This window comes from Rhinolophus hipposideros (assembly GCF_964194185.1).
Source record: "Rhinolophus hipposideros genome assembly, chromosome: 14".
NCBI lineage: Eukaryota > Metazoa > Chordata > Mammalia > Chiroptera > Rhinolophidae > Rhinolophus > Rhinolophus hipposideros.
In genome coordinates this window covers 29,068,929-29,082,172 of record NC_138060.1, presented here as the reverse complement: position 1 = coordinate 29,082,172, position 13,244 = coordinate 29,068,929, and the positions used below count along the sequence as shown (strand labels likewise).

Genomic DNA, 13,244 nt, shown 5'->3' with positions numbered 1-13,244 from the left:
CATTTTACAGATGAGCATTTACTGTGGAGTGGATGAACACTTGCTAGTGCAATGCAGTCTGTACTTTTTGTAGGACTTTAGAAGTAAAGAGCATAAAGAGTTGAGGCAATCAGGGAGGACTTCATGTAGGAAGTAGCCCAGGAAGGAAAGGAAGGTGGGCCCTGGATAATCACACATGGGTGGGAAAAGGTGTTGAGGGCCTTGTAGGTGGAATGAAAGTTATGGAACAAAGAAGTGGGAAATATTATCATTTGGGCTTGGCAGAATGACTCCCCCAAAGAAGGGTGGTGAGAAGAAGAGCCGTTCTGCCATCAAAGCGTACACCATCAACACTCACAAGTGCATCCATGGAGTACGTTTCAAGAAGCGTGCCCCTCGGGCACTCAAAGAGATCCAGAAATTTGCCATGAAGGAAATGGGAACCCCAGATGTGCGCTTTGACACCAGACTCAACAAAGCTGTCTGGGTCAAAGGAATAAGGAATGTCCCATACTGCATCCAGGTGCGGTTGTCCAGCAAGCATAATGAGGATGAAGAGACACCAAATAAGCTCTATACCTTGGTTACCTATGTACCTGTCACCACTTTCAAACATCTACAAGCAGTTAACGTGGAGAACTACCTGCTGATGGTCGAATAAAGTTGTAAAACTGAAAAAAAAAATCAACACTTGTTCAGTGTGGGTGATGAGTACAGACTGTGTTATATTATTCTCAGTACTTTTCCGCACCTTAAAAATAATTACTAATTAACGAAAATTTCAAATATTTAACCACCATGTTCCGGAGAAGAAAACCTTTTTCTGTCCCTTAGTCTTTGACCTTCTTATATATACACAAAAGAAACATTTACTCATTAGAAGAATGAGTAAATGCCAGTGTTCTTGATTCTTTCCAACCTAAACCTTAATGTTTGAATTGCCTGTTTTAGGTATGAGGCCCTTAGGGATTTGTTTTTCACACAGATCTACCTCACCCCTTGTCGTCACTGCATGATATTCCATAAGAGCCATGTTTCATGCTTCCTTTCTCCACTCCCTACGTGATGCCAATTTTCCACTATTACAAGCATTGTTTATAAACACTGTCATCCTGGATGAGTAGCCTTGCATGAGCCTTTTCACGCGTTCTTGGACTGTTACTCAGAGGTAGATACCGGAAAGAAGAAATGCGGGTCGTAAAGCTACTTTTTAGAAAGTGAACCAAACAAGGGGTAAATGGGAAATCTCTGTACCATCCTCTCAATTTTGTTGTAAACCTAAAAATTGCTCTAATGAAATGCGTTGTTTTTTTTTTAAGTAAAACAGACACTCAGCTCTCTGCTTGCCTACCAGGACTCCAGGCGGTTTCTCACCTAGTCGGGGCGCGAGCGTGGGGTCTCCAACGGCGCGCCCACGCGAGCCCCGGCGGAAGGCGCGCGCCTTCACCCCGCGCGGAGTAGGTGCGAGGGCACAGTGACCTACTACCCTCCCCGCACGCGCTCCGGCCCCGCCTCTCGGGCCCTTTCATTGAGAAACCCCTTAGCGATCACGTGAAAGAGCCGTGGCGGCGCCGTGACGTCACTCGGCGCGGGCCAATGGGAGCTTCTGTGTCTGAGGCGGGGGAGGTCGGCCGAGGGTTCCCGCCCCGCACCCCCTCCCGGGCAGCCGCGCCGCGCTCGGCTCTGGTCGTGCGCGCGGAGCTGGGTCTGGAGGCGGCGCGGCGGCAGGCCGCGGGGAGGGCCGAGCCAGTTACGGTTTGCAGCCGCGTCTCCGCCGGTCCCCTCGCCGCCCCGGGGGCGCTGTGCGGCTCCGGTCCGGAAGCGAGACCGCCGGCCGTTGTGGGCGGCCAGACCCGCGTCCCGCTTCAGCGCCGGAGGACATGCGGGAGAGAGAATGAGCCAGAGGGACACGCTGGTGCATCTGTTTGCCGGGGGGTAGGTACCGGCGGGGCGTGCGGACGGCTCCGAGCGCCGGGCCGAGGGCCGTGGACCGGGATGCCGGCGGGAGGGGTGACGCCCCGGCGGAAAGCGGCACTGGGCGTCCGGCCCGCGGGGCCGGGGAGGGGGCGCCGAGGCAGGACGCGCGGCGTGGGGCCTGCGCAGCTGGAGCGGGCGGGGAGCGGGGGCGGCGTGGCAGCAAGGCGGGCCCCAGGCCCCGCGGGGCGGCCTAGCGGGTGCCGAGGATGCGGACTCGCGGGGAGGAGCGGAGCTGCAGGCCTCACGCAGGCTGGTTCGCCGGGGGGTGGACGGGGCGGGAAGTGCGGAGGCCGAGGACAAAATGGGCGCCGGGCCTCCCCCGTCCCTCGCCGCGCGGGCTGCGGGGCCTCCGGGCGCTCGGGCTCCGCCGCAGACGCGGGCAGGTTTCCGGGCCCCGCTCTGCCGGGGAGGCCCCTTGCGGGGGTTCCGGCGCCCGGCGGGCGTTGGTGCGCTTCCTCCCGCAGTGGCTGCGCGTTTCTCGCTTGCGGGAAATTTCCTTCCCGCAAGGTGCGGGATGCGGTGCAAAGTGGCAATGCCTGTGAGGGCAGATTCTTTTCATGAAAAGCAAGCCTGTGCCGCAGCTGCTGCTTTTCCTTTGGTTAAAGGAGAAAGTGTGGGGTGGGGAGAGGTCACCTACCTCGGCGGTAGTGTGTGTGCAAGGTTAGCACTAAGCCTAGTGTTACGATGCCGTCCTCAGTGCCACAGACATTTTGCTGAGCCCGTTGAGGCTCCTACTTTGTTACTGGCACATTATTTGGAGAATCCTAACAATTTTAAGTTTAGGAGTCATTTCAAATCATAATCTTATCAAACCTGGCAACGATGAATTATGCGGAGGCTCTACTCTACCTATATGGCCATATAAGGTCGCGTTCTCTTAGGCCATCCCAGTTTGTTTTTAAATCGACCTTTTAAAGAACATTAAGCTAATACATAGGCAGTTCTGTTCAGTGTCCTGAGTTGAGCATATCCACTCTTATCAATGATGGCATTGCTTTCCTTGGCACATTCATTCAACAAACATTTATTGCACACCAGTTTATGGGGCCAACCACTGTGCTGACATAAAAAAAGACACATTTTTTAATCCGTGAGACTCAGTTTAGGTAAAGCTTGCTTTCCACATTGCTGATACGTTTACCAATGATCTTGGCAAATTAAATCATTAGAAATAAAACCCGTTAGCCATGTAGATGTTTCTGTGAAGATACCTTGTTATGCAAGTAATTGGATTCCCTCTTGTAGTTAGAGCGCAGCGATGCCTGAAAGTTAGGAGACTGCACATCTACTTCTGGCTATTTTAATTTGAGTGAAAAAATGGACAAATGGTAATTGCTTCCTCTGTAAAATAAGGGAGTTATACTATGTGATCTCTGAGGCCCTTCTCTAGGTTCTAACGGGTCTATTACTCTGCATTCAAGATTCACGTATCATTTTCTTAAAAGTAGGACACATTTATTTGAAATGTTAGCTTGACTGCACTAACTTCCCAGTTCAGATTAGTATCATGAGTCACTTTGTTATTGATATGTGTAAAGGCTCTTCTGGTTAGCTTTCTCTTTAAAAACAGGAGTGGAGAGTTTTTGCAGCATCTAAACAAGAAATAGATTTTGGAGCCCCCGCTCCCCAAAGAACCAGCATGTGCAGGTTAGAGTATATTAAAGGAAGTACTGGTATGTCGCGCCTGACACAAGATAGGTGCTCAGCCTTGTAAATTCCCTTCCTTGGCGTTTCGTCTTGATTTTACATTTATACGTGGTTGCATAAGTCATTTCAATATAATACCTGGCTTATCTTAAAGAAACATTAGAACTAGGAAGAATGGTAAAGATCATGTTTCAGATATTGGAAACAGACAACATTATTATACTTTTAAGGATTCTACTTCTGCCCTGATTTTCCAAGGAAGTAGGTGAAGTAATGTAATAAATACAATTTTTGCAGAATCAATATATTTGACACCCAAGTGGGAGTTTCTTTACTGAAGTAATGAATAGATAGACTAATAATGTTGTCTACTTTACTGTCTGTATTTTTATTGGCCTTATTTCCATGATTTTCACCACCTTTTCTTTTCCTTTTTTGTCCCTTGTACAAATGCATTCTTTCGTTCTTACCAGTAGATTACAAGACTAAGGGGAGTCGCTTACCCTGATGTAGCAGATTCTCAAAGAAACTATTTTCCCATAAGTGGATTAGTATAGCACAGCAGTGTGGATCCTGGAGCCCTGAGAGTTCCCAAGACCCTTTGGGTGGTCTGAGAGGTTAAAACTTTTCATGGAAATACTAAGACATGGTTTGCCTGTTCGCTGACATTTGTACTGGTGGTACAAAGGCAGCAATGAGTAAAACTGCTGATATCTGAGCTAGTATGCATCAAGGCAGTGTCCCCAGAACATGCTGATAGTCATTGGCTCTTGGAATTTGAAAAACCAGTTTCATTTATGAATGTTCTTACAGCAATAAAATTATTAATTTTACTAAATCGTGACCCTTTTGTACTCATCTTTATTTCATATTCTGTGTGACAAAATGGGAAATATGAATAAATTACTTCTGCATACCAAAGTAGTTCTGCAGTTGTTTCAGTCTCAACTGAACTAGCCTCTCTTTTTCACGAGAACCATTCTTGCTTGAAAGAACAATTGATAGACTGATTATTCAGACTCTGTGGCATACGTTTTCTCAAAAAATGAAGGAAGTGAGCCTGTTGCTTCAGGGAAAACCACTGATAACATTTGTTGCCTTATGGTAAAATTTGAGTTTTGAAGCAAAAATTAGAATTTTTGAAATCTTGGATTGACAAGAATGTAATTTTTTTAATATTGTGTAGTACATGTATCAACATTTGGAAGGTCTGTATAACCCAGTGAACTAGTATTTTTCAAATGACCAGAGTCATGCATAGGTAAAATATTCGGAATGGAAAACAGATGAATAAATTTTAATGTAACAATGTGAAAAGTTTGGTTAATGTTCAGATTCCATATTGCAATGGTACGTGAACTTTAAGTATCTACCACTTGTCAGTTTTTATGTAATGCAGAATAGTCACAATTATCTGAAAAGGATTGAATCATATTAATTAGAAGGTGGTCAGTGCTATGGAAGAAGTGAAAAAGTGGAGCAGGATAAAGGGGAATAATGGGAGTGCACCAAATAGGGGGATGGTGAATGAGCCTTACTGAGACAGATTACTTTTGAGCAAAGACATGGAGGGGAGAGAGTTAACTGGAAAAAACAGGCCTTGAAAAGATCCTAGGGTGGGAGCACTGTAATAAAACACGTGTAGGCAGAGTAGTAGAGCCTTCTTAGGCCATTAAATGACTGTGTTTTTCTGAAATGGGAGGAGTCATTGCAGTCGTTTTAAGGGCTCGCTCTGGTCATCTGGCCACTATGTTTAGAATAGACTGCGTAGGGCGAGGGCAGAAGTGGGATGATTTGGCTATAGCAGTCATCAAAATGAGAGGTAATGGTCATTCACAGCAGGTTGTGATGTATTGGATGTAGAGAGTGAAGAAGAGTGGAGAAGAACCTCCAGGGTTTTGAGTTGGGGCAATTGGAAGGAGGGATTGCTGTTAACTGAGATGCGCAAGGTTGCAGATGGAACAGGTTTGAGGTCGGGAAAGAGCAGTACTTCCATTTTAGACATGGGAAGTTTGAGAACGAGGTCAAGAAGCCAGTTGTTTAGGTTGCTGGATATATTAGTCTTGAGTCCAGGAAAGAAAGAGGTCTGGACTAGAGATGCGCATTTCATAGTTATTGGAACATAGATGGTGCCCGTGAGCCTAGGTGAGATCACTAAGGGAGCGAACATAGAGAAGAGAGTGTCAAAGATTGGCCTCTGGAGACTTCAACAAAAGAAGTCTGTAGAAAAGGAAGAACCAGCAAACTGGACTTAGAGTGACCAAGAAAATGTGTTCTAAAAGTCAAATGAAGCAAATACACGGTATTTAGGAAATAGTGGGTGATCTGCTGTCAGGTTACTGTCAATTAAGGTGATATCTGAGAGCTGTTAGTCTTTGAATTTAACAATTGGAGACCTTTGGTTTTCAAGGCAGAGCAGGGAACAAAGGTCTGATCGGAGTGGGAGAGAAGTTATTGATGACAGATAGAACTTCGGCATTTGCAGCACAAGGGGAACCAAAGAAACAAAGCAGTAGTTTGTTGGGGAAATTTACTAACCCTACTGTGGATCCTCAGTATATTTTGTTTCTGTAGTGAATTTTGGTCCTCGGTCTGATATCTTACTGTTTTTCCTGAAAGACTATATAATTATATCTTGGGCTGTATGAAATGGCTTTGTTCTGTGTTTCATGTTTATCTAAGTTGGTTAACATTTTTTTCAACATTATTGGTATTTTGATTTTGCCTTGCCATTCAAAATGCCTTGCCTGTTAATTTTTCCCCCTGCATCAGAAATACTCCCCGAACCTTCGAAAACACTTGTATCTATCTGACTTCTCATAAGTTAGTCTGTCAAGTATATAGAGTATGCCCTTCATTCACTGTTTTAAGAACTTGTATTGTTTTTTACCCACCATTAAAGCTTCAGAGAAAATACCTCAACAAATATACTACTGAACAAACAATTTTTGTTAAGACTTCCTAAATGGTTTTTACAGAATTTCAGAGGTGGGCTACATGCTTTGAGATTGAAAAACTCCTTGGCTAACATTTTAATGGATCTCTTCCTTAGTAATATCTCTTAATTTGACTAATGCCCTAATTAGGAAATTACAGTGTTACCTCTTGCTTTTAACACCTATTTGCACAGATTGTTTTGTTTCTGTAACCAGTCTCTTGGTTACACTGTACCTAGTTTCAAAAAAAACCCAACTCTATTCTAAGTAGCTTTTAGCCATTGCTTTGCTCATTGCTTTTACTGCCAAGTAGTTAGAACCCTTGGCATGCCAGAATTATTAAACAATTCTTAAATATTTTCTAAAATCAGTGCATAGTTATATGATTACCTCACTCACCAAGCAACCTTGGCCTTCTAATATCTTTAAAATGTATGACATTGGCCTATACAAGTAGTTTCACTAAGAATATATAGTTTAGGACCGGCCCGGTGGCTCAGTCAGTTAGAGCTCCATGCTCCTAACTCCGAAAGCTGCCGGTTCGATTCCCACGTGGGCCAGTGGGCTCTCAACCACAAGGTTGCCGGTTTGATTCCTAGACTCCCGCAAGGGATGGTGGGCAGCAACCCCTGCAAGTAAAATTGAACACGGCACTTGAGCTCAGCTGCCTCCCGGATGGCCCAGTTGGTGGTCAAGGTTGTCGGTTCGCCTCCCGCAAGGGATGGTGGGCTCCGTCCCCTGCAACTAGCAAGGGCAACTAGACCTGGAGCTGAGCTGCACCCTCCACAACTAAGACTGAAAGGACAACAATTTGTGAATCTGAGCTGCGCCCTCCACAACTAAGATTGAAAGGACAACAACTTAACTTGGAAAAAATAAAAAAGAATATATAGTTTAGGTGCTCCAACCTGTATATACCAAGCGTGTGGTGACATTTAACAGTTTTTTTAGATTCTTAACCTTAGAAACAGTCCCTTTAGATTTTTTTATATTCCCGGATAATGAACTTTGCTCTTGCTCTTCTGCTATCAAACTTCAGGCTGTTCTCATCTTGGACTTCTTTGCAAATTAAAGCATTTAAAGGAAAGGAACAGGCAACTTATATTAATTACAACTTTTTCTTTCAATAGTGAAACTTCCAACATAATCTTTCTTAGTAGTGGCAAGTGACATCAGTGACACCTTGCAACTGATCTTAACGTATCACTGGATCAGAGGGACTCAGGACCAGTTAGAAGACAAGAAATAAATTGAGGGCCTGCTTTAAGGCACTTGTAGTGGGGATTCTGAGGGGAAATAGAAAAGAAGTTTAGAATGTGGAACCAGTGAGACGCGATGATAGTTGGTTACCAGAAAGCCTCTGTATCCCTTTATCTCTGTTCCAAGATTGTTAGCCTTCAATACCTCCTACGTAGGTAATTACAGGAGCTTCTTCATTTGGCCTTTTTTTTAAAAAAAAAATTGTGTCTATTTAAGGTGTACGACATGATGATGTACATAACGAAGTGATTACTATGTAGTATATCTTCTCACAGTTACCATTTTTTTGTGATGAGAGTACCTGAAATCTGCTTTTACAAATTTCCAGTGTTCAATCCACTGTTATTCAGGATAGTACGCTGTACACGAGAACTTTAGACTTCGTCTTCCGTGACTGCGGTGCTGTACCCTTTGGCCAGCACCTCCCCACAGCCGCCACCTCCACAGCTGGTAACCAGCCTTCCACTCTGCTTCTGTGTGTTTGGCTTTTTTAAAGGTTTCACATAAAAGCAAGATCATGTAGTGTTTTTCTTTTCAGTGTCTGGCTAATTTCATTTCGCATAATGTCTTTGTGGTTGGACGTGACAGTGTCTTCCACATGGCCCTCTGGACTCCAGCTCCTTCCCTTCCTGATCCTGGATTCTTCACAGCCTCAGTACATTCTACAGTATCTGTCCTGATAATTTTTTAAAGCATTATATTGGCTATGCAAATTGATGTTTGTGAGGAATTTGATTATTATAAATAACAAAATATTTAAATCAGTGTTTATTCCTAAACATCTTTCTTTGTGGGGAAGTGGAACAAGAAAGACTAAAATAATTTTAAATGTTAATGTTTTTATACAGAATGTTTTAAAAATCATTTCTAGTCTTTTGCATTCATTGTTTTATGACTTGCTTGGCTTGGGAGAATAATTGTGCTGCCCACATCTTATAGATTCATAAATGAGACAAGTAGTATATATTTAATATATTTAGTTGTGCTCACGTCCATTTAATTGTGAAGCTGAGAATGCATTGACCCAGCCCCCAGCTATTAAATAGCACACTGCTGTAATCTCACACTGAATTGACCAGCCCATAAAAATACCTCTACCCACAAGCTGTGTATGATGTGTAATAATACAGAAGAACAAATATTTTTCCCTACCCTTCCTGGTTAAATTGCATCTAACTAGTACAGAACAGTGTTTCAAATTTCATAGCAACCCATTAGTGGATTATGAAATGAATTTGATTGTTCTTTGACCAACATATTTTTAAAAGTAGAATAGGAAATACCAGTGCATTGCATTTAATAGATAAATATTGTTCTGTACAATGTATGTTTGTGCAGTGGCTATTCTGCATCTTGACGTAAAATATCTCTCATGGGTCAAAGATTTGAAAGCCACTGATAAAAGGGACTAAGAATCAGGAGATAAGGTTTGTTCTTTAAGTAACTGGCTGTCAACCTGGAGCGAGGAATTTTCCCTTGCAGGTCTTCTGTTTCTTCACCTGCTGTATTGAAGATAGACTGGTGAGGGGCGGGGCCAGGGTAGAAGCGGGGAGATACTAACTGGGAGGTTACTGCCCCGACCTCAGTAAAGTGTAGTTGCCTCCGCACGATAGAGTACACGTAATTGAATTAGTGTCTTGTAGGCCTGAAAATTATATTATTAAGCAGTGTTACCACAACAAATTTAATAATAATAAAAGGGATAGTGGCTTAGACCAGGGTGGAAATAGTGAGAAGTGGTCAAGATTCTAGATTTTGAAGTTCTGAGTCCCAACATTTGTGCATTATACACATCCTTTTTTTCATGGGGTCCAGTAGGTCCCAGAAACGTTAACCACATTCTGCAGTTAAAACCCCTGCTATTATTTTTAAATACTACTAAAATTTTGATAAATTAAAAATTAAAAATGTATGCCAAAGGTAAAGAAGCTACTGAAACGTAATAAAATCCAGCATCCCCCAGTTCCCCTCCCCACATCTCCCTAGTAGGAGCTTTCTATTGGTCTTAGTTATTTTTTTCCTTTGGAATTTTCATCATCCTTTTCTGATAGATGAGGATTTAGTTGTATTATACTCGACCCTATTTCCCCCTTTTCATCCTCTCAGTACAGTTAATTATATCACAATTTTTTCCTTTATTGAATAACTTCATTCTTCCCCCTGGAGTTAATAATTGCCCCATATTTTAAAATGTTTGTTTAGTTATGTGAGGATTTATACTTGAGTATTTATTTTCATATGGTCAAATATATTCATCTATTAGTCTTCTTTTCCTGGAGATCTTTATCCCTCTGAACTCTATCATCCTAATCCTACCATGTTTCCCCGAAAATAAGACCTAGCCAGACCATCAGCTCTAATGCGTCTTTTGGAGCAAAAATAAGACCCTGTCTTATTTTACTACAATATAAGACCCGGTCTTATACAATATAAGACCGGATATAATATAATACCCAGTCTTACATTAATTTTTGCTCCAAAAGACGCATTAGAGCTGATTGTCCGTCTAGGTCTTGTTTTGGGGGAAACGGTAGCTGGACTGGTTATTTTCTCTGAAGCCTGACATTTCACTACCATCTTGAGACTCCTTTCTCTCTTTCCTGGGTTATTCTGTTCCCTTTTGCTTTCAGTTCCCTTCCGCTCATCACGCCCCCCACCCCTCCCGGTTTTATTGAGATGTCATTGACATAACATTGAATTAAGTTTACGTAATGATTTGCTATATTCCCTCCTCTTTCTTAATTCAGTCCCTTAACTTGTGGAACATGTCCTTTAGTAGCTGTGTAAGAAAGGGTAGGAGATTTGAATATTACTTTGTCTTTAGCTAATTCTTGCGAGGATGATAATTAAGCTCAGTTCTTTTCTAGCTACCGAAGGTATTTGTATGCAGTCAAATAAATGAAACATTTAAAAAGTTATTTCCTCTTCTGAAATTAAAATGTTACATTTTAGTATCTTGGCAAAGCCCCAGTGGCACACCTGTTTTACAGCACTGTGCATGTGTTCTGACGAATTAAGTTTTGTTCCTTTCTCTCTTTTTGTAGATGTGGTGGTACAGTGGGAGCTATTCTGACATGTCCTCTGGAAGTTGTAAAAACACGGCTGCAATCATCTTCTCTCACACTTTATATCTCTGAAGTTCAGCTGAACACCATGGCTGGAGCCAGTGTCAACCGAGTGATGTCTCCTGGACCCCTCCATTGCCTAAAGTGAGAGCACATATTCACGAATTTTTTTTTTAGTCCGTTTACTTTAATGATGCTCATATATTTGTTTCTATTCTGCCATATTTTAAAAGGTAGTGTGTTGTGTTTTTTAACAAACTTAATAACAGTTATTCCAAATTATGTTCATTAGCAACAATAATCCCTAATGGAGACAAACAGCTGAATAAAATGTAATATTTCCAAATTGTGTATTTGGAATATTTTTTACATTTGTCCAATAGGTTTATATCCTAAAAGCCTACTATAAGTATTTTAAACTATAAATTTGTTTATTTTTGAAATGTGATACTGTTAAATGCTAATAACTCTATGTGTGTCTTTAATTTTCCAAGTACTCACACAAGTAAGTACATCCAATTAATGACAGTCTTTGATTATTATATAACAGATTTATAACTGAGACTTAAAGTGGAGTTCTACTGATTTTAAAATATGATTCAGTGTTTGTTTTGACATTTCTTGATGGTTTGAAAAAGATTTTTTTTTTTACATTTTACCATACTTTATTATGTTACAAGTTGGATTTGAAATGTCAAAACTATTGAAATTAGGTTTTACATGTTTAAACTTAGATATGTAACTGAATGCCTCATGTGTCTGCCTTATCAGCTAGCTCACTTGGGACATAATATGTTTGAACTTAGTTCAATAGTGTTTATTTTGTAGTAGCAAATAAACTCATACTCTGTGTTTATCTTCTCTACCAAAAGATTTTATCAGTCTTTTTTCAAACTGACTAAGTACATAAATAGGTAGAAGAAAATAGTTAACAATTTGGATTAAAAGGCCATAGTTATATATAAATATCTGATTAATAATAGAGTATTTTAATATCATGATTTTAACATTTATTACCACTGATTATCTCTTCTTAAAGTTCCTCCTTTGACCTTTGTGACAGTACTATATTTATTTATATGTATTTTTATATTTATGTACTTTTTATATTTATATTTTTTATTTATGTTTTCATTGTTTTTGCCTTCTCTGACTTGCCTCAGAGGAACTGTAGGACCCTCTGGGCTCAGTTTTAATTTTTCAATTTTTCAGGCCCTCTTATGTAAGAGTTAATTTAACATGTTTCCCCTATCAGTGTACAGGTGACTTCCCAGTCTGCATTCTCTGGCCCTGCATCTCTTCACTCTCATTTCCATTTTTTTTCCTACTCAGGGACTTTGTCCTAATCAGTCAATTTCATAGCTACTGCTGCTCCTTTTTTTCTTTTTTCAACATCTTTATAGAGATATAATTCATATACCATAAAGTTCACCCATTTAACGTATACAATTCATTTGTTTTTAATATATTCACGGAGTTGTGACCATCACCATTTTCTAAATTGAGAACACTTTCCTTATCACCACAAAAAGAAACCCTTAGCAGTCACTCATTTTCTCTCTTCCGTCTTACCCTCCCCGCAGCCCTAGGCAACTACTACTTTTTGTCACTACAAATTTACCTGTTCTGGACATTTTATATCAATGAAATTATACAGTATTTTTTGTGACTGGTTTCTTTCACTTGACATGTTTTCAACGTTCATCCATGTTGTAACAGGTATCTTTTTATTGCCAAATATTTCAATGTTTATCTACTCATTGGTTGGTGGACATTTGAGTCGTTTCCACTTTTTGGGTGTTATGAATAATGCCACTATAAGGACATAATTTTTTCATTTCTCTTGGGAATATACTAGGAATGGAATTGCTGGGTCATATAGTAAGTAACTTTATATTTAACATTTTGAGGAGCTGCCAAACTGTTGCCCCAAGTGGCTATATCATTTTACGTGCCCAAGACCAATACATGAGATTTCCAATTTCTGCACATCCTCGCCAACCCTTGTTTTACTGTGTCTTTTTTATTGTAGCCATCCTGGTGGGTTTGAAGTGTTTCACGGCTCCTTAACCAGGAACTTTAGGAATTCCCTCCAGGCTCTCTTAGTTTCTTATGTGGCTCATTGGGTGAGCATCAAGAGGTCTATAAATTAGATGAAATTGTATGCAAAATTGTGTTTGCAAATTTGTATTTTTTAAAAGGACACTTACCTTCCTTAATTTCTCAAAGGGACTTATAATACAGAAAGGGCTAGCAAACACTGCATCTTTAAAATGTGCTCTATAATTTGTCATTCTTAACTCTACTACTGTCTAATCTAGTTTTATCGAAAGTTGCTTCTTTGTCACCCGTGTCAGTCATCTGGATGCATAGTGAAACC

The 13,244-nt window shown here is 41.1% G+C and overlaps 2 protein-coding genes across 2 annotated transcripts in view; both read left to right on the top strand.

Moving 5' to 3' along the window:
- Positions 1-265: 265 nt before the first annotated feature.
- Positions 266-640, top strand: LOC308507615 (large ribosomal subunit protein eL31-like; the record flags this gene model as incomplete). Its single annotated transcript, XM_081072820.1, has 1 exon — positions 266-640. The coding sequence occupies one exon, from the start codon at positions 266-268 to the stop codon at positions 638-640; it is 375 nt and encodes a 124-aa protein (XP_080928946.1).
- Positions 641-1,645: 1,005 nt separating this feature from the next.
- SLC25A36 (solute carrier family 25 member 36) overlaps positions 1,646-13,244 on the top strand; it is a 31,972-nt gene continuing 20,373 nt past the window's right edge. The window contains exons 1-2 of the mRNA XM_081073313.1: positions 1,646-1,914; positions 10,844-11,008. Of these exons, the coding sequence (XP_080929439.1) occupies positions 1,874-1,914; positions 10,844-11,008 (206 nt within the window). The 5' untranslated portion in view covers positions 1,646-1,873. The remainder of the gene's footprint in view (positions 1,915-10,843; positions 11,009-13,244) is intronic.